The sequence below is a fragment of the Staurois parvus genome, unplaced genomic scaffold (genome assembly GCF_062004578.1).
Source record: "Staurois parvus isolate SC_StPar_1 unplaced genomic scaffold, SC_StPar_1.0 ptg000365l, whole genome shotgun sequence".
NCBI classification, from domain to species: domain Eukaryota; kingdom Metazoa; phylum Chordata; class Amphibia; order Anura; family Ranidae; genus Staurois; species Staurois parvus.
The window spans coordinates 4897502-4919198 of NW_028318161.1; the positions used below are offsets into that span (position 1 = coordinate 4897502).

The 21697-nt window shown below is 41.5% G+C and overlaps 1 protein-coding gene across 1 annotated transcript in view; it reads right to left on the minus strand.

Annotated features, from left to right (window-relative positions):
* The window catches only part of ZDHHC15 (zDHHC palmitoyltransferase 15), a 51405-nt gene extending 31333 nt beyond the window's left edge, over nucleotides 1–20072 (minus strand). Inside the window, exons 1-6 of the mRNA XM_089685213.1 lie at nucleotides 19868–20072; nucleotides 16556–16582; nucleotides 11310–11404; nucleotides 8850–8970; nucleotides 5878–5947; nucleotides 2868–2900 (exon numbers count right to left, since the gene is read on the minus strand). Coding sequence (XP_089541339.1) covers nucleotides 2868–2900; nucleotides 5878–5947; nucleotides 8850–8970; nucleotides 11310–11404; nucleotides 16556–16582; nucleotides 19868–20003 — 482 coding nt within the window. The 5' untranslated portion in view covers nucleotides 20004–20072. The remainder of the gene's footprint in view (nucleotides 1–2867; nucleotides 2901–5877; nucleotides 5948–8849; nucleotides 8971–11309; nucleotides 11405–16555; nucleotides 16583–19867) is intronic.
* Between the last annotated feature and the right edge of the window lie 1625 nt (nucleotides 20073–21697).

The window sequence follows — 21697 nt, forward strand, 5'->3', positions numbered from 1 at the left end:
TTGCCAACCCCAGATTTAAGATATGTACTGTATAACACACACACACTTTTGTGTCTTTTATTTTACCACAATATAAAATATCTTAGTACCACCAACTCTGACTGATCTGTTAGATATCCTGTATACCCTATATACTAAAATATGCTTTCCTCTGTAGCAATCTCCTTCATTTGACAATCTGTGATTTCTGGGTATTAATGGATTTTCCAAATCAAGTCAGATTGGCAGAAACAAAAAAATTCTCACAGCAGGAAAGGAGGAAAGAAAATTAAAAGGAGGAAGAAAAATTTAGGAAGGTCTCATTTAAAAGCTATGTAAAGTATTTAAAAGGAAAGGAGAAAAAACATTGTGCCTTTTAATGGTGAATTAAACCTATTGTTTTGTGCATTACACCTACAGCTCTGTATAACAGGAGGTTATAAACAACATAACATTGTGACTATTCACCAAAGGTAAACACATCACTGGATACCTGACAAATTATTAATGATCATGTAATGTGCAGGACCTACAAGATGTGCATCAAGTTGCACATTCTAATTAACAATGTAAACTGGAAACAGGTTTTTCCTTCAATGTAATGTATCACACCAACACCATTCCAAGAAAGACCTTGTCTTATATATTTTTTTAAAAGGTTTGAAGTCCAGGATGACTGTTGCCCAAAATTGAGCAAAGTGAACAGCACTGGCAGTCTAGTTCGAAGGCCGCAAGCACTTTCCCAGGATAAGGATAACACAACTACTAGCAGTGCTTAAATAGTCTCCTTTAAAACAGTTTTCAGAAAATTGCATTTCTTGTGTGGTGAGTGGATCTATTACTCCAATATTCTACTCTGGAAGATGAGAACATTTAATTAATTCTGTTCCTGCCCCATTCCAGGTAGGCAGCTCCTAAGTGCACCACCAAACCACTGTCATTGTTCACAGCTTGTAGGACTGAGTCATCCATGTGCTATAGAGAACTGGGAATTTATTTTAAGTTTTAAAAGGTTTTGTCATACAACAGGTTTAGCCACAATCCTGGTGTTCTAGATTAAGAAGCCTAATAAGCATGTTCTGATCTCTTAAGAGATTTTGATATGCTGTCAGTGTAGAGAATGACAATTGTTAACCTAAGTCACAAAGACCATTACTTCCAGCAGCAAGAGCCAAGGGGAGGTCAAGATAACAGTCATGTGGCTAAAATTTAATTTTACAGCAATTAACTCTTGCGCTATACAGTATAATTGTTGGAACAATAATAAATACACTGATGTTTCGAGTAGATTTTAAAATTGGGATCATTTTAAAACATAGAAATCCAATTTATAATACATTTTGCAGAGAATAGCATGTGTTTATGCATGCGTGATCATAATTGTTTTTGATTGTGACAGTTATTCAGTACTTTCAGTAATATGGATATCTTCAAAGGAACTTTCTTGCAGCAGGAGACAGACCAGTATTTGCCACTATTTTTGTGTGTGGGTAAGCAAAATCTTTAGGTTACAGGTTTTGCTAGGGAAACACTGCAGGCAATCACATGCTTAGGTCATTGACACATTGGAGGGGGGGGGGGTGTTTACTTAAAACTGGAGAGTGCAAAATCTGGGAGCAGCTGTGCACAGTAGCCAATCTGCTTCTTACTTCACCTTGTTCAATGAAGCTTTGACAATACAACTTGGAAGCCGATTGGTTTCTATGCAGAGCTACACCAGATTTTTCCAGTTTTAGTAAATCAACCTCCCATACAGTATACATACCATGGTAAATATTTTACCTGTATTTGATGTTGAGAAATGTTCACTTATTTATTAGCCACTGCTGGTCTAGTGTTTCAATTACACATTAACCACCCAAAGCCCTGCCCACAACCCCAAAACATGCCTTTTCACTGCAGATCATGAAATCTTCCTTGTAGAAATACTGAAAAAAAAAATACAACTTATCCAGGCCTAAAATTATCCATACATTATTCTTAGGATGAGCCTGGCAGGATAGACATGACAGCTGCCATTCCTAACTTAAGCCTTAAGAAAGCTCCAGGATTGTCATCCTCTGCAAATTAGACCTGAAAAAAGCATTCAGCCAGACTAGTGCCAGGTCAACTGACAGACACACACTTGTTCCAGGTCACTGACTCACCACGTAGTGAAAGTAAAAAGTGTGAACATACACTCAAAAGCATCCACCCTGTCCAGTTCCTTTTAATCCTCACAAGTATCTGTAACCACAAGCTGGCCATAATGCTCCCTTTGCAGAAATACTTGAAATTAAAAAGTTATACATTGTATAGATTGAACTAATTTGACATACAGCTTGCTACATATTAAAATGTTAAACGTAAAGCTGTCATAATGTATAGGGGATGCCACTTCTTATCTACTGCCGAAAACCCCAGCTGCCCATGAGTTATGCTGACAGACTTACTTTTCCTTACACAAAACAAATATGGAGATCAGAAAAAAAAAATGAACAAGAGGATGAGCATTATGGCCAGACAGCTAGCATTTTCAGGTGTGGAGCTCAGAACTGCTGAAGTAATGATGGATGGATGGCAATGGACAAATATATCCACCTAAAGCTTAGAATCAAAAAAAAATTATTGTGGTAATTGTTCCCTCACCCCTTCTCCCTGTGATGTCAATTCAACAACATTGAAGAGATGTCCCATCACTACCTGTTCTGACAGAAAGTATAGGGATGGATCTCTAATAATAACCCGGCAGAGGCTTTAACATTCCCACTCTAAAACTAGAACTAAGACATAATATAAAACTAAATAGAAGGTTTTGTTTGGAGCTGAGCTTTAATGGTGGAAGCTTCAGTGTTGGGTGGCATTTTCTTTGCAAAGTGCACAATGCAAACATTATTCCAGATACATACCATGGGCAATGATGGTCCATCTTTAGGACGCACCTATGACAAAAAGAGGCAGAAGATCAAACACACCAGTAGCAGAAACATTTCCTGAGGGAAAGATTGAGACTGCCATTGCAACTTCTGATTCTTCAAATGTTAGTTGCCTGACTGTATAAACAATCTCTGCCTTCAATACTCTACATCAGAACAAGTATACAGATCAAGAATTTTATCTTTGTTTTAAATTTCTTGATCTGCATACTTGCTCTGAAGCTAATGGAGAAATATAATAGCAAGGAAAGCAACATTTTCAGAAAAAGGTCAGCAATATTCACCATATTTTTCTCAAAAGCTTAAAGACGTGAAAAGTTACATTTTGTGAAGCCAGATACAGGGGGAAAACTGCAAAGGAATTTTTTTTAGGCATGGAATGGGCAGTTAAAGTGGTATTAAAATATTCGGCTTTTAAAATCAAACAAGCACCACTATGTGATGCTTACCTGCTCTGTGCAGTGGTTTTGCACAGAGCAGCCCAATCCTCTTCTTTTTGTCTTCCCTGCCACCGATCCTGACTCCTCCCCCCTGGACCAGTGCCCCCAATAGCAAGCCGCTTGCTATGGGGGCTTGCTATGGGGGCACTGGTGCGTGCTCACTCCTGAGCCCAGCTCTACATATCCATAAGACAGAGCCACGGCTTGGCCGCACCCTCTCACTGGCTGTGATTGACAGCACTGGGAGCCAATGGCTCCCACTGTTGTCTCAGCCAATGAGGAGAGGGAGTCACAGGACAGCCAAAGCTCTTCTGCACATCGCTGGATCAAGAGGGGACTCCTCAGGTAATAATAGAAGGGCTGGGGGGGGGGGGGGGGGGGACAGCACACAAAAGGTTTCCATGTGGAGGAAACCTATTCTAAATGTGGCGGATCTTCCAACTGACGTTTGGCAGCAAAACAAACTGCAGAAAAATTAGCAAATTGCCACATGTACGCCTCTTAGAAAGAATATGGTTTGGCAATGCAGTCTTTTTTTTTTAGTCTTGGCTTTTGTTGAAAGAAACTTGTACTAAAGGATAAAAAGAATGCCATTGTTGATCTCTTCTTCTGAAAAATGCCAGTTGTCAAGTTGATTTTTTTAATATGGATGCACAAATCTGGAGCAAGTGTGTAGATCAGTAGTTCTGAATTTAACTTTATATACTTCATGTTTGTTCATAGTACCCTTAGTAGGTGGACAACAACGTTACTACCCATATTTCCCTCAGTACAAGTTTCCTTTAAGGTGAGCATCAAAGTCCTACTGAGGGTATCACTAAACCAGGTGTCAGTCTAAAACAACATCTAGTCCTGTAAAATAAGTGCTAGACATATCAAATTATTCAGCATGTATAAGTGCGTTTAGCCACAAGACGGAATATAAAGAATAGTAAAGGGAACCTTTCAGCTACATCCATGTACCCACCTAACAGTACTGCCAACATGCAGGTACTTTGCATCTTTGGTGCACAGAATTGCTTAGATGATTGCCAAATTGTATCTTGGGCTAGTTACCACACACAAAGCCTGGACTTATGCCTGCATGGAAGCTGTACGGTTTAACAGTTAAAAAAAGCCTTTGGTGTTGTATTGTTTAAAGCAGAACTAAAAGGCAAAATTTTTTTTTATAGCGTATAGGGAGGGACACCTGTCAGTTTTTTTTGCCATCTGTGTGTCATTAGGAATATTCCCTTCCAATAACAAAAACAAGACATTTCCCCAAACTTAGGAAATATTTAGCTGTCACCAGAACTATTGTCGACATTGGAAGTTTTCCCCTCTATTCCTGTTCTGGTGACAATCCAAAATTTGGGATTTTCATTTTCACGGTTAATGCTAAAGAGGGCAAAGAGAGAGTGAAACCCCCTAACTGGGCCACAGACCATATTAACAACCTGACAGGTGTTCTAATCTCTCTCCACCATATCCAAAAATAAATACATTTTGCCTTTAGATATATTTTAAAGCTCTGTATACAGACTACAATCTGATTATACAATCTCCTTTAGCTCTACTAACAACGTTGGGACCTGCCTGACAGGACACAAAATTTAGGTCCTCGTATTTCATAGTTTTTGGTAAATCTGAAGATGATTGTACAAAGATTGTACAGTCTGATTGTAATGTCTATAGTGACCCTAATAGTGCAGAAGGAAAGGAAGACGGGGCATAACTTTATGTCAGCAAGCTGTCGAAGCCCTGCATGTAGTATGCTAACACCGATAGGCTCGCCAGGACCACAGAAGAGTCAGAGGATTACCAAAGGATACTACAGACACCACAAGGCACACCGTAATGTGGCTGTGTTGTCATATATGTCTAACATTGATGCAACTGAGTTTTACTATCATTAAATCAAACCTATGAACAACTGCATTCCAGCAACAAGAACTTTGAAAAGTAGATTTCATAGCTCATAAAGAATGATTTAAAGGACATTTCAACAAAAAATAAATGCAATTTTTTTGCAGGTAAAAAAATAAATATTGTGCATTTATTAATTGTTTTGTTGTAGGAGCCTGTAAAGCATTGCGCCAGCGATCAGAAGATAGCTGATGCCATGCAGGACTCCTGCAGACTTGCCATTGTATCTGCTTACTTGTACCTTTTTACAGGCAAGCCGATACTTACTGACAGGAAGAATCAATGAATTACCACAGTGCTACCACAGATAGTTAATTGAGAACTGCAAGCGGACAGCCGCCAAGTTTCTCATTTACACTGTGAATGAGTGATGCGGCCAGGCAGGAGAAGCACCACACAGATGATTCCCCCCCCCATTTTGACAGCTAGCAGGGGGAGAAGATCCCCAGCTAGCCATCAAAATGGGGAATCAGGGGTCAGTCATTCCATAACATGTTACACCCTGAATATGGGTGTAACATGTTATGAAAAGGAACTTATCCTTTAATTCAGACCAATCATTAAAAGAATAAACAACAGTTATATTGTAATAAAATGCACAGGCACAAAGAACAACGGAATGGTTGTAAGAAACTTACATCCCACACACAGAGCAGTGATGGCAGCGATCAGGCTTCACCACCTGGCACCGATCACAGAAACGAATTGCTGAAATATATATAGCAGTATAGGTCAGAATCAAGTGCAGTTTATCGTCAATCTTGGACATATGGCTATGTTTACATAATTACAGAGGTAAACACTCATCTACATCAGTAAAGCAAGGTTAAAGAGGCCATGCTATACACTGTATTTGCCTCACACCCTTGTACTGCGTGCAGGTCTGTTTTCATACATTTTTGTTATAAGTGATTGTAAACCTTTGAAATGAATAATGAACAAAATATATATATCTATAATGTGTACTTGCCTAAATCCAAAGCACAGTGTAGTTCCTACCTGTTCTCTCCTTCTGCTATTTACACAAGTGATTTCTGACAAGTTATGCCTACACCACAGAATCCCAAGGGATAGCTCGCACCCCCTCCTGTACACAGAAAGTGTCACACTACACATAAAAGATGGCTTTTGCTCAACATCTCAAACCCAAAGTATCTGAAACAAGGAATCTCATTTGTGAATAAAAATTGACAGAGATCATTGACAGCAATAGCAAACCTTTATTGATTAAAATGACACATAAAACACAACATTAACCCAATATAAAAGATATGGGTCAGAGGTGGTGACCATGGATCCAATGAATCAAATGTTATCCATATAATTCATTGTTAATTACATTTTGTGAATATATAATTGGACTGAGAGCTCTCAGAAAAGAGGGACAGATAGAGTAAAGAAAACAGAGAAAAATAAATGGCCACTAAAAAATGCAGCTGCTACATTGATATATTCCTCCCTGTCCATTGCTCATTTTGTGTGATGATATGATGGATAAGCCATAAAGGATCCAAAATGTAATGGAGGACAAGAAATAGACTGGTGGACATAGAAATGACCAAATAGTAATTTCACTAAATCAAATCGCATTGAGCCATCCTTAATGCATGTATATGGTTTGTAGAGTGTCCCAGAATCCCAAGGGATAACCTTGAACCCCCTCCAGTACACAGAAAGAGATCGACAGCCTCGGCTGTGCAAGGCTTCCTTTGAGACTATGTAGGGGTGTGTGGGGGGTGTCCTTTCCCTCCACTCAGGTCGCAGATTACATTTCAAACTCTATGCTGTGCTTTGTGATTTGGCAGATCCCAGCCCTCTGCCTTCTAGAGCTGGCAAATGTTGTGACAATTCTGTACTTTGAATGGCTAAAGAGAAGAGAGGGCTGCATATAAACAGGTACAAAGTATGTAGGAGGATTTGTTTCATTTCTGTGTATCATCTGAGGCTAGACACTTCAGTGGGTACATGTAAGGGTTTACAACCACTTAAAGTCAGGTTTTAACACACAATAACTATTTTGCGTTGTCTTGCACGATTGTTTTGGCTTTGTTTCTTTTACCTCAAAAGCGGAGTTCCATGTATTGCTATTTTTGCATTGTTACACTGGTCCAGTTAGGACCAATAAAACTTTGCATGTGCCACATCTGCGCAATACCAGTGGAAGCTGGATATTACTACAGTAGGTACCACCGATTGTCACTAGCTTTCGGGCCCCATGTCGCACAATAAACACAGGAAGTCACTCGTTCAAAGGGCGTCATTCACAGAACACTTAGCATTGTTCTTAATGAATGCAAAGCCTTCTCTGATTGGATGAAGGGGAGAGGTGTTGCAGTGATCTTATGATTGTCACCATGTCCAATTAGAGAACGCTTTGAATTCATCGAGACAACGCAGAGTTCTCTGAATTGTGCCCATGCTGAGCAAGTGACCTCCTGTTTTCACTAAGCAGAAAAGCAGCTGCTTAGCACGGGACCTGAAAGCTAGCAGCAATCACTGTGTAACCATGCAAAAATAGTCATACCTGAAATTCAGCTTCAGGGTAAAGGAAAAATCCTGCTAGGCAATGCATAGTAAAGTGGTTGTAAACGCAGGAGATTTTTTACCCTAATGCATTCCCAGCAGTTGTATTGCCCACTCACTCCCCTTATACTTACCCGAGTCCTATTTCGATCCAGCATTGTGTTCCATCTGCAACGGCACTCCCCTCCCTCTCCTCACAGGGTATGGAGGCAGCAGTGGGAGCCACTGGCACCTGCTGCCGCCACTGGCACCTGCTGCCATCAATCAAATCCTATCACAAGGAAGCAGCTTCCCATGGGGGATACACAGAGAACAGGAGGAGCTGAGACAGAAGAGGAATTTCGGAGCCACTCTGTGCAATACCATTGCACAGAGCAGGCAAGTATAACATGTTTAAATGCAAAAAAAAAAAAAAAAAAAAGCATTATTTACAATCCCTGTAATCACTGTGGTAAAAACTGACATTAAACAAAAAAATGTATGAAAGAAGAAATGCAAGCAGTAGAAAAGTGTGAACAGGTTCTTAGGTTGGTCTCAACAAGAGTGAAGGTCGATGAAAGATCTGTCAGCAGTCATTTCACTAGCCACATCATCCCCTCCTGGTCTCAGCAAATACAGTGCATGGAAAAAGATTCATATGACTGATAAGGAACAATATACTATACTGAAAAAATTAATTAAATAAATAAAAACACATTGTGAGCAAAAAAGCTCTTTACTGCAGAAGAGGCATGCTGTAGTAAATAAACAATACACAAACTAACCTGCTTGTCCCCAATCTTCTTTAGAATGTACATGGAGATGTGCAAGCACAGCTCAGTTTGAATTCTCTGCATACCTCAACGCCAGAATGAATTCTCGTGCACACATGTGGGCTTGCATCATTCTGGCCCAGCCAATCAAGCTGGCTGAAAATCCCAAACCCAGAAGAAAATTGAGCAAAGATTCTGTGCTCCTTCATACTGGCCAATAAGGCAAGGAAGGAAAATAGTAGCTGAATTTTGAGAGTTTGAATTTGACTGGCCGCTACTAGGCAACATAGTGGATCATTATCGCAGATAGTTTCCAAAATATGTGCTTGGCTAACCTCCATTTGCTGTCCGGGTATAAACGGGTAGCTTCTTTGCAAACTCAGCAAGTATTTGCCTCTGAACCTCTGGGCGCTCCTCACTGTCATATCGCTCCTTTTCAGCATAAGGCAGCAAAAACTGAAAGCACAAGTATGAATTCAGTCATACAACTATACATCTCTTAATAGGAATACAGTAAACTACTTTGGCTCAAGTTTATGAGCCTCCATAAACTAGTTACAACTATCCTATTATTTAACTTTAATTGGACTATAATTGCCTGTGGTACATAGAGTCATAAATATGCATTATGCATTCTTATTTAATGGTAAAAGAGGTTGTTAAAGCAACAATTATCCATGGCAGTGCATTCTTTTCTTCCCAGTTTCACAACAGAACTCTGGCCTAAAATGTTTTAAAGGGTATGTAAACCGCAACAATGTGCTACAGGCGTACAATACCCTAGAAATATTAATACAATATCGCTGCAGCCTTCAATTTTAAATGTACTTAAAATATGTAACACAATATAAGAATAAAAAAAGCACTGCAAACATAAGATGTGCTTTATATTAAATAAGCACCAATGCAAAACCAGTGGCCAGGGGTATGACAAATAAAGATCAGTCCATCCTGCCACAGTTCTAAATAAACTTGAAAGTTAAGACTTTCCACCATGAATGAAAAGTGCTCCAGCACTCAAAGATTAGTCCATCCTGCAACAGTTTTAAATACATTTCAGGAAAGCGCTATTTCTCCACAGTGAATAAAAAGTCGGAAGCGATGAAACGCTGGGGCACTGGTTGAGCAGCTACAAGATGCAACATCAGCAACAGTGCCTGAAGTGATGTATCAGAAGCAGATAATTGGGTGAGCCCGAGGTTTAATATTCCTTCTGGCACAACACATCATTCAGGCAGAGTTACACTTCCAGACCAGGCCTTTTCTGGCACCTTTTTGTTTACAAGTAACAATCAAATTTTTTTTGCTAGAAAATTACTTAGAAACCACAAACATTTTTTTTTTTTTTTTTACACATAGGCCCTAAAGAGAAAACACACACACACACACACACACACACACTTTAATGCAAAAACAAATAATAATAATACCACGTTACATAACCCAATATTGTAAAATACCAGATGATGTTACGCTGAGAAGACACCAAATATATAATGCTTTAAAATTGTGGCCGCCCATGCAACAGTGACAAACTATGTTAATTTTACTATCCATAGGTGAAGTTTTAAAAGCCTTTACAGGTTACCACTATTTACAAAGGAGGTCTGGTGCTAGAATGACTGCCCATGATCTGACGTTCACAGTGATACCTCACATGTGTGGGATGATCTCTGTTTGCATATGTGTGGAACCGATGAGTGTGTTTGCCTTTGCACGCAAGCACAGGGGGATGGGGGCACATCAGGGCCGGATCTAGCCTGTCTGATGTAGGGGTGCAGTAAAAAAAAAATGTACAGTGGCAGGTTAGGGCGGTACGGTGGCAGGTTACGGCAGTACGGTGGCAGGTTAGGGTAGTGGAGTGCTAGACTAGGGCAGTATGTGGTGTCATGGTGTTACCTCATGGCTTGAAATCAACCTCAGTGAAGGGGTCTGTGAGAGGAGACCACTACACCTCCGGCTTCGCCCACCAACTCCAGCTGCCTCGGGAGTCATTGTAGATCCCCGTTGGACAACCTAAGCAGATTAGATGACTAGGGAGTGTTATAGACAGCCTCCCCCACCCTGCTGGGCTCCCTCCCTGCACAGCCAATCATCAATGTATTTACAAAGCTGCAGACAGGGGAAATGCAGCTGTCTGAATCAATGGTTCAGCGGCAAGGCACAGTGTCCAGCATGGAGGAGGGCAGCTGCTGGCTTTGGGGGAACATGAGTGAAATCTGGGGGAGGGGGCGTAGCCCACCTCTGCACCCCTCTAGATCCGGCCATGGGGCACTTTAATTTTTTTTTTTTAATTACTGGTTCTAATTTATTTATTTTTTTAAATCACTTTTATTGCTGTCACAAGGAATGTAAAAACACGCTGCAAGCATGTGTGCGCAAATCTCACTGGTGCCGTGCTGTGCAGGTTTTGCTGGTGGTACAGTTACATTAGTAAATGCTAAACAAGTGCATGTGTGCGTTTTAGGTATAACTGGATGTCTGTAAGCTGAAAGAGCCACTAACTTCTTGGGCACGCAAGCAGCAAGATTTAAACACTGAACTTCCAGGTACTGTATTACCCATGCTACAGAGGTTCATTCTTACTGCTGCTTTCAGTACAAAAAAAATGGGCATGCAGAGTGGGAATGAAAAAGCTGCATCTGGTAGAGACAACTGAAAACCATGGCAGTGGGTTCTCTGCACATGAGATATGAAGCTGATGGATGTGTCACCTTTTTGACATTGATCCCATATTTAATTATGCATTTACTGACCCTTTAGATTTAAATAGTGTATCTATAGAAGATTCCCACCTTTTTTGTTGGCTCTTTAGGAGGAGTAAAAATTGCTTTCCAGTATGTCCAAATAAAGAGTAAAAACATTATATGAAATATGAAGAGGTATAAAGCTGTGGAGAGAGGAAATAGAGGATACAAAAAAAATACATATTATTACAAAAATATTTTCACCATATATACCCAAATTATATTTAAAAACACTAAAATGTAATGCCAAAAGTGATAATTCATTTGTGGGTGGATATAGTATGCTGAAATACAGACTAGCTGTTACTACTTCCCTGGGTACTGTAGCAGTGAGATTTCCTGCTCATACCTCAGCGCAATTCAGTCTCACTCTAGTTGCTGCAGTCTCTATATTAAATGGCAAGACGGGAAGACAGATGGATACCACCCCTTCATAATGAATAAAGCAAATGGACAGGGTTATGAATTCTGGGGTAACAAAGTTTTGCTACAAGAATTCATAAAATATACAAAACACACTGGCAGGTATTTTAAAGACCAGATCGGCTGTGCTCGGTTTCATTATATAGTAAACCAAAAGCAATGACCTGACATTACTTCTGATTTACTCGGAAATACACAGCGCCATTTTTAAAAAATAAAATGCATTCAATCTCACCTATCTTGGTGTGACTGAATGCTTTTCACATTCAAAAAACAACTATTGGAATTTGCTGCAATGTACTCATTTAGCATACAAAACCTTACTGAGGTAACGTAAGCCAATTGAGCATGTTCGCAAACTGACTAAAGCAAGTAAAAGGGAAACAATTACAGGTAGTAGTTATAGCGAACAAGTATCCAAGCATAAACATGTATCAGACAGATATATATATATTATCAGGTCCAGCAATCAAATATGGATTCCCAGAAACAATAATGAAAGACGTGGTTAGCACTTCCGCCTGGCAGTACTAGGGTCGTTGGTTCGAATCCCAACCACGGCATCACCTGCCTGGAGTTTACATGTTCTCCCTGTGCCTGCGTGGGTTTCCTCCGGGTACTCCGGTTTCCTCCAACACTCCAAAGACATGCTGGTAGGTTAATTGGCTCCTGTCTAAATTGTCCCTAGTATGTGTATGTATGATTGGGAGTTAGGGACCTTAGATTGTACGCCCCTTGAGGGTTAGGGACTGATGTGATTGTATAATATATATGTAAAGCGCTGCGTAAATTGACGGCGCTATATAAGTACCTGAAATAAATAATCTCAAACACATGTGGCTGGCACTGCTAACCATCTGTCCCATGCCTTATTGTATTTAGTAGGACATCCTCTGTGGATGTAAATACATTTCTTTTATAGGGAAGAGTGAGGTTCAGCTCACGTACCCAGGACTCAAGTGTGGTAGGGGATGGCTGCATTCAGTTTTTGGCAATAATCTTACGGGCTGTAAATAATGTTTCATGAAGAAATATGGTTTGAAATATATCTGTGTCAGGGCCCGAGAAAAGGCCCAACAGACATGGTTTGGGATCTAGAGATAACGGGGTACCTACGTGTAAGAAACGAACAACCTGAACACAGATAATGATAAAAAAATTATTTAAAAAATGCCTGTTTGTGACATGCATAGGGGACATAATGGGCTGCGGGGGGCTTGTAGCAGAAACTGGAGGTCATGTAAGCATTTTGAAGTATGCATTTGAGTTGAGCGAACCAAGACCTTTGGGGATACCAGCTTATGATCGTCTAGATTTTCCTCCCAGTCAACATTCTCAAATTTCCCCTGGTCATGCTCCCATTTGGTTTTGACACGGCAGGCCAATCGGGTTGCAGAAGGGGTCAACAATATGATATAAAGTTTTGTACCTCCTCAAATCTGTGTTGACAAAATGTCCACCAGACACAGTCGATGGCAGATCACTGTACCAGCCTGCTGCTGGTACCATGTGATCACTGTGACCAATCACAGCAGATCAAATGACAATTGTAAACAATTAATGGTTTCTTTTCATGCCAATCATGGTGTACAACTGTGTTGCTAGTCGCGATTGGTCACAGTGATCACACTTGTTATATGATGATGCTGTATAGCACTGGTAATCGTATGTACAAAAAAAAAACAAAAATTTTATATATATACAGTTGTGACCAAAATTATTCAACCCCCAATGCTGTAAAGGGGTTTAGGGACTATAGTGTACATTTGGAATTGTATTCAGAATCAAATCCTACAAGGACGTTGTAACTACCCAAATGCAACTAAAATGACATCAATTGTTTATGTAATACAGTAGTAAATGGTTCTTATGTGGTTTCTTCATTGCCACAATTATTCAACCCCTTAAAGACTACCACTCTGAAGAACAGAGGTTCATACAGGTGCTTTCCATCAGGTATTGAAAACACCTGTGGATGTCACCGAGCAGCAATCAAGCATAATAAGCACCAATTAGGCAGCTTTAAAATGACTGTGATACTCAGCTCCTTCTAGACATTTACTGGTGTGGTTACAAACATGGTGAAGGCAAGAGAATGGTCCAGGAAGACAAGAGAAGAGGTGATTTCTCTTCACAGGAAGGGCAATGGCTATAAGAAGATTGCAAAGATGTTAAACATACCAAGAGACACCTTAGGAAGCATCATTCGCAAATTCAAGGCAAAGGGCACTGTTGAAACGCTACCTGGTCGTGGCAGAAAGAAGATGCTGACTTCGACTGCTGTGCGCTACCTGAAGCGTAGAGTGGAGAGAAGTCCCCGTGTGACTGCTGAGGAACTGAGAAAAGATTTGTCAGATGTGGGTACAGAAGTTTCAGCCCAGACAATAAGACGCACACTGCGTAATGAAGGCCTCCGTGCCAGAACTCCCAGGCGTACCCCCTTGCTGTCTCCAAAGAATAAGAAGAGTCGACTGCAGTATGCCAAAAGCCATGTGGACAAACCACAAAAGTTGTGGGATAGTGTTCTGTGGACTGATGAAACAAAATTAGAACTGTTTGGGCCCATGGATCAACGCTATGTTTGGAGGAGGAAGAACAAGGCCTATGATGAAAAGAACACCTTGCCTACTGTGAAGCATGGTGGAGGGTCAATCATGCTTTGGGGCTGTTTTGCTTCTGCAGGTACAGGGAAGCTTCAGCGTGTGCAAGGTACCATGAATTCTCTTCAGTACCAGGAGATATTGGATGGAAACGTGATGCAGTCCGTCACACACCTGAGGCTTGGGAGACGTTGGACCTTTCAACAGGACAATGATCCCAAGCATACCTCCAAGTCCACTAGAGCATGGTTGCAGAGGAAAGGCTGGAACATTTTGGAGTGGCCATCGCAGTCACCAGACTTAAATCCGATTGAGAACCTCTGGTGGGACTTAAAGAAAGCAGTTGCAGTGCGCAAGCCTAAGAATGTGACTGAACTGGAGGCCTTTGCCCATGAAGAATGGGCGAAGATACCCGTAGATCGCTGCAAGACACTTGTGTCAAGCTATGCTTCACGTTTAAAAGCTGTTATAACTGTAAAAGGATGCTGTACTAAGTACTAAGATTGAATGTCACTTGGGGGTTGAATAAAACTGATAATGCTGTGAGCACAGAAAAGACATTTGTGGTTATTTCATTATAACTGTTATGTTATATTTGTCTGACCTACAAGTGCCTCTTTAATGTAAATGTAAGCAAGATGACTGAATGATCAAAAGCAATGTCAAACTGGCCAAAACACTCAATTTCAGTGGGGGTTGAATAATTTTGGTCACAACTGTATATATATATATATATATATAATTTTTTTTCCAGTCTTTATTAGTTTATATAGCAAAAACAAAAAAATCACCACCCAGTGGTGACTTAATCCCACCATAAGAAACCTATATTTGTGAGAAAAAAAAGAAATATAAAAATTTAATTTGGGTATATTGTTGCATGACCGCACAATTGTTATTCAAAATGCACATCACTGAAAGCTGAAAATTGGCTTGGGCAGGAAGGGGGTGAAAGTGCGTGGTATCGAAATAGTCACTAACTGCATACAGCACTATCTTGTACAGTACGTACAAGTTACAGTATTGTAATATGGAGCATCTAATGCAACATAATATTTCTAAAGCAGCTGATAGAACATTCATTGCAGGTGACTCTTCCTGCTGAAAGTGTTTAAATTTGTTTACGTTTGTTAAAGAAGAAAAAAAAAAAATCACAATCATTGCTCCATAAATATGCCCCTAATGGTTAGAGAACATAAATACTCTTTTTCAATTAAAGGGGCTTTTTAGATTACTGCAGATTTATCTAATCCGCACATTAACCAAGAATTACATTCTTAGTACATGTACAAGAGTTGGCTGCTCAAGCAAAGCTGTGTCCCTTCTAGGTTTAGTCATAATGTGGTTTTCTCCCCTATACACTGCTAGATTATAATGATTACTCATGATAAAAACTACTTTTATGGTATGATGTAGAGCAGTGTTCCTCAACCTTTTTACCTCAAAGAAATTCTTGAAATATTTTTTTAGGTCTCAGGGAACACCTACTAAAAAAAGATTGTACCTACAGCTCATGGTACATAAGTGTGATCAATAAGCTGTATAAAAGTTTAAATAAAAAATAAAGTGGTCCAACTAGGGCGTTCGACACCCAGAGTAGATCATTTTTAACACTCTCCCACTACATAGAGAAAATGATTTTCAATAATTATCTTGAAATGAAAAAAACAACAGAAAAACGCAGACAGTAAGAATTGTGGTTTGGTCACTGTAGATGTGCCCTTTACATTGGTAGTCATTGTAGGTAGATTATTTCCTGCACACGGAATGCCTAGCAACCTCAAGAGGAGCCCCTGTGTTCCAATGTGTAACATGTGTTAGGCCCCTTTCACAGGTGCTGTGTCCATTCCATTAATCAGGGGATCCATGAACCAATCTGCTGAATCGGAGTGAAATGGTACATATGCCACTTTTCTGACAAATGTATCTATTCACTTTTTTTTCCCCCCCAGACTTCAACAGACCCGTATTTAGTCCATGGGAAGGTGTATGTAAATGATCATGTTTCTTTTCACATCCACCTACCTCTCTATCAATCGCAGAACTTTTCCGCTTATTTTTTGGGGGGGATTTAGATGGACTCAGGTAATCCAATGTAAATGGATGCTTGTTCTTTTACATCTGCCTGCCCACAGACTTGCATGAATTTTACGTTCAGTTCCACCTGAGAAACTGTCAGGCGGATCTGAACTGAACAGCCTTGTGGAACATTGGAAGAAATTGTTTTACAGTACACTGTCAAACATTTACACTAAAATTACACAGACTTACCTCTCTCTAAAGCATTTTCTATAGTCACTAAAAGGAAAAAAAAAAAAAAAGACATGATTTATCTACACAAGCCAAATCAATCACAAGGCTTTACAGGAATCAGCACTGATGACACATATAGACCCAATGAGATCTGTGACTGGGCTGCTATCTGTACTAAAAGCCCATTCACACCAGATTGCCGTGCAGGAAACCCGCATTCTGTGCACGTTTCCCACACTTAATTTAAACACACTGCAGTTGTGATATGCAGCAGGTGTCAAAGTTAACTGAACAACACCCCAAACGCAGGTCACGAACACAGTGCTTTTGCTTGCACTGAATTACATTGTACAGAAGTAGCATGTGATGCAGTTGCAGTGCATTTCACTACTGGTGTGGTGTGATTTGAATTCATTCAAAATTAATGAGCTCAAATCACATTGCCCTGAACCACGTGAATCGCAGAGGAATGCGCTGGGTGTTCCTGTGTGACTCCCGGAGTGAACCAGCCCTAAATCCAAGCTTACCGATTACCTCTACAGGGTTCTGCAACCCCCTTACATTATGCTAGCATTCCCCACACTCTGTCACTTTGAAAGGAAGCAGAGATAAATATAGAGACATTCAGAGTAAAGCTGGCCATACACTACACTGATCAGCCATAAACATTATAACCATCGACAGGTAAAGCAATTAACATTTATTATCTCATTACAATGGCACCTGAAAGTGGGTGGGATATATTTGGCAGCAAGTGAACATGTTGTCCCTAAAGTTGTGTTGAAAGAAGAAAAAAAATATATGGATAAGCGTAAGGATTTGGGCAAATTTGAAAAGGGCTAAATTGTAATGGCTAGATGACTGGGTCAGAGTATCTCCAAAGCTGCAGCTCTTGTGGGCTATTCCTGGTCTACAGTGGTCCAAGGAAGGGAAACTGGTGAACCGGTGACGGGGTCATGGGAGGCCTGTGTAGTCTGATCCAATAGAAGAGCTACTGTAGCTCAAATTGCTGAAAAAGTTAAAACGGAGCCCCTGTTGTTTTTGCAAAAATTAAAGGTCAGCAGCTACAAAAACTTTAGCTGCTGACTTTTAATGAACAGACACTTGCCTGTCCCCAGATCCAGTAGTGTGCTCACCCAAAGGACGCCCGGGACAGTCTTTGGTGTCCAATGCCAGCATTTTAACTGAGGGCACCCAGCTGTGACAACTTGTGGCTTCACAGTCGGATGCCCGCTGTGCATTGCGATTGGTCCTGAGGTCTTCTGGGACCTGTGCTGTGTCCCAACAGACTGCGGGGAGGGAAGGGGGAAGAAGAACTTCCGTTTGGATCAACTGTGTGATCTGAACAAAAGTGGGAGCGGGTACCTGTCAAAACTACGTACCTGCTCCTCCCCTCTTTAATGCTGATTCTGATAGATAGGTGTCAGATTACACAGTGCATCGTAGTCTGAGGTGTATGGGACTGTGTAGCCACAGACTGGTCAGGGTGTCCACAGCCAAACGCACCTACAATGGGCGTAAGCATCAGAACCGGACCACAGAGCAATGGAAGAAGGTGGCCTGGCCTGGTCTGATTAATTCAAGAATGGTTTGAGGAACACAACACATTTAAGGTGTTGACTTGGCCTCCAAATTTCTCCAGATCTCAATCCAATCGAACATCTGTGCGATGTGCTAAAAAAAGAGGTCTGATCCATGCAGGCCTCACCTCACAAATTACAGGACTTATAGGATCTGCTACCGATTGCCTGGTGCCAGCTACCACAGTCCACCTTCAGAGGTCTAGTGGAGTCCATGCCTTGACAGATTATGGTGGGTGGTCATAATGTTATGGCTGGTCCATGTATACAATCAGATTGTACAATTAGTAGTCTTTAGATCAGGGCTTGACAAATTTGCTTTGACTCTAGGAGCCAGCTAAAAAACTTAGGAGCCAGTTGTTTTTTTTTTTTTTTAGCATAGTGTAGGTTGTCAGCGTCCAGGGCAAGGTAAGACAAGTAATTTGTAAGGTGCAGAGTGCAGGACATGGGGTGCAGGGAGAGGGTACAGTGTGCAGAATGCAGGACATGGGGTGCAGGGTACAGAGAGGGGTGCAGGTTACTGCAGGACATGTGGTGCAGGGGGAGGGTACAGTGTGCAGAATGCAGGACATGGGGTGCAGGGTACAGAGAGGGGTGCAGGTTACCGCAGGACATGTGGTGCAGGGTTTAGGACAGTAGTGCAACCCCCCCAGCCCTTCTGTGTCCTCCTGCATCCTCCCCAGCAGTGTTTGAGAGCATAGTGGATGCAGAGGGCTGCTTGTGGGCATAAAAACATCATGTCCCTCCCTGGCTGGCTACTTGCTGTCTGCCTTGCGGGCTTGCCCTGTTTACTACTGTAAGGACACTGTAGTCCTTTTTCTCAGCACCTTGTGGGGTTCTCTGTGGCAGTGTCGAGGTGGCACCATGATGGAGATTCGATCCTGCTCCTTCTTCTCTGTTCTGCTAGAGGACTCTGAAGGGACACAGGTAGCTGTGGGTGGAAGCAGGAGCCGATGCTGACAGTAATGCGGCCGTGGAAAGGAGAATTATAAAGATCAGTGAGGAGAGTCCTCAGTGACATATCCTGCCCCCCAGCCCAGTCTTCACAGGTTGAGTGCCACCACTGCCTCCTCCTCCACTCCCCTCACCCTCCCACCAGGCACCGCTCCGAGCCACATTCCTGTCTGAATTATGCATCTGAGTTTCAAGCGGACACATCATTTAGACTGACAGAGAATGGGATGACAAAAGCCCAGGCACCAGGACACCATTTCTAGTCGCCATGGCGCCTGGGATTTGTTGAGCCCTGCTTTATTTTGATTGTGTTTGATTTTGGATTGTGTAGCTTTGTCCTCATGCATGCAATGTGAGGACAAAGCTACACAATGTGTATCCAGTAAGGCAGAGGAAGGCCCTTGAACTACATGGTTCGTTACAGATCTATAGGAGATTGCACAGACTGTGCTGTGTATGGTCTGCCTAATGGGGATCGTACAAACAAATGTTATAGTGTATGGTCAGCTTCAGGACAATGAAATGAACTGCTTTCATACAGGAAAGTGGAGGGATAGACTGGCTATAGCAGGGAGGGAGGGATGGGTGTGTGTGCTCTTCCTCCATTCCCTCTCTATACAGAGTGGAGCACACACCATAGTGAAGGAGGACCTCCCTGGAGGTGACATGTCAGGGCTCAGCCATCCCTCCACACAAAGCAATCACAGCACCTGACATGGAATGAGGGCGGAAGTGTCACTTCCTCCTACACCGGCAACAGGGACTATTACTAGGAACCCCCCACTGCTCGGCTTACCCAGGCACAGCTCACACACATAGGCGTAATACGACCAAAGCACGACCAGGGAGATGATGACTACGGGCACCCAGGCTAGGACTCGCTGACAACACCTCAATCCCCTGGACAGAGCCATTCCGCAGCCAGTCTGCATCCTGATCCGTGACACCAACTATCGCCTACTCTGGACTTCCTGATAGGCATTCGATTCACTCGGAAATACAGCGCATGCGTCGTTTATTCGGGTAAAATGCAGCGACATCTGGTGGCGTGTAGATAATATTACACCTTGCATAAAAGCAAATCGCTGTACCTCGGGTTACCAATATAAAGGGCTCATGTACACTGCAGACGGGCGGACTGACAACTCATGGGGCCCCCGGGCAATAGGGGATAATGGGGCCCCTGTGTCCTTGCCCAAACTAAAAAAAAGCCTATGAAAAAGGTACCAGGGGCATCTCATGGGGCCCCCTACTGACCCCGGGCCCTCGGGCAGTGCCCGAGTTTCCAAATGGTCAGTCCACCCCTGACTGCAGATGATAAACTGACGTTCAAGAGCTGTTCAGCATTGTTTTCAGCAGCCCCTGAACTCTCCCTAATGTTTTCCTATGTGTCCATGTACAGTCGTTTAGAGACAGTGGAATTTACAGTCTTTTTTTGAACGCACCAAACTTGTGTTCAGGATTAGATTTTTCTGGCGTTTCAAATGCCAAATGCTTGTAAATGCATGTAAACGCAGTTAACCATATTTATAAGTGTTTGTGTTTAGAAGCGTTTTTTAACTGTTCCATATCCAGATGCTGTCCGGAGCCTTTTTTCATCATCAGAAATGCATGTAAAGCGTTTTCCATGTATTCAATGGACCCGGTACACCAGCGCAGTCAGTTCCAGGTTTTGCGTGAAGGAAAAGAATGATAGAATGTGCTGCAATATGCTCATGATGGGATCCATAGTGAATACAACCAGAAAAGACAGGTCATCGCAACACATACTGCTCTCTCTGCTTCTGCTCTCTCTATTTCTCTCAAAATGTCCGAAATAGTTAATTTTTTAAAAATTTTCAGTGCATTCTGGGCATTTTGGAAGGTCTCCTGGGGTTATCTTTAAAAAACACTTCTAAACGCAAACGCGCATAAACACAGTATGCAAACGCATCTAAACAGTTTTTCCAGCAGTCAGTTTCCATCATTCAGAAGAGTTTTCCAGGGAGTTTACGCTCCTTGTACATGAGTCCTAATGCATTCTCCGGGACGTTTCATATTGCGAAAAATTCATAAACTGAAACGTGATTTCCCATTGGAATGCATTGAAAACCAACAATGTTTCCTTTTAGTTTGTTTCCCACTATAAAAGAAACAAAGTATCCTTTAGCTCCGGGGAAAGTGACAGCTAATTCTGTGAGCTATAATGAAGAAAAAAAAAAGCCGGCAATTTCATTTAAAAATCGGCACCGCCGTACACTTCGTTTTGTGAAAAAAATTTGTAAAAAATTAGTAAACCGAGGCATTATTTTCAATGGATTTTCATTCGCAAACCGAAAATTACGTTAACCGAGGCATTTGTAAACCGAGGTACACCTGTACTAAAAACTAAAGACCATGTCCGTAAATAGTCACCAATCAGGTTTCATCTTTTATCTGGGGAAAAAAAAGGAATGGAAATGCCACTATGGGCAGGTGATATGGCATGCAATTCTAAAATGAATTCTACACCCTAGTGGGCACGTTTTAAGGACTTGTTCACACCTTTAAGGAAAATTCTGCTTTGTTGTAAAAAAAATATAGAAAGTAAGAAAATTCTATGAGTAAAAGTTTCCTGTTTGCAGTATAAACACATGTGGACGGTGCA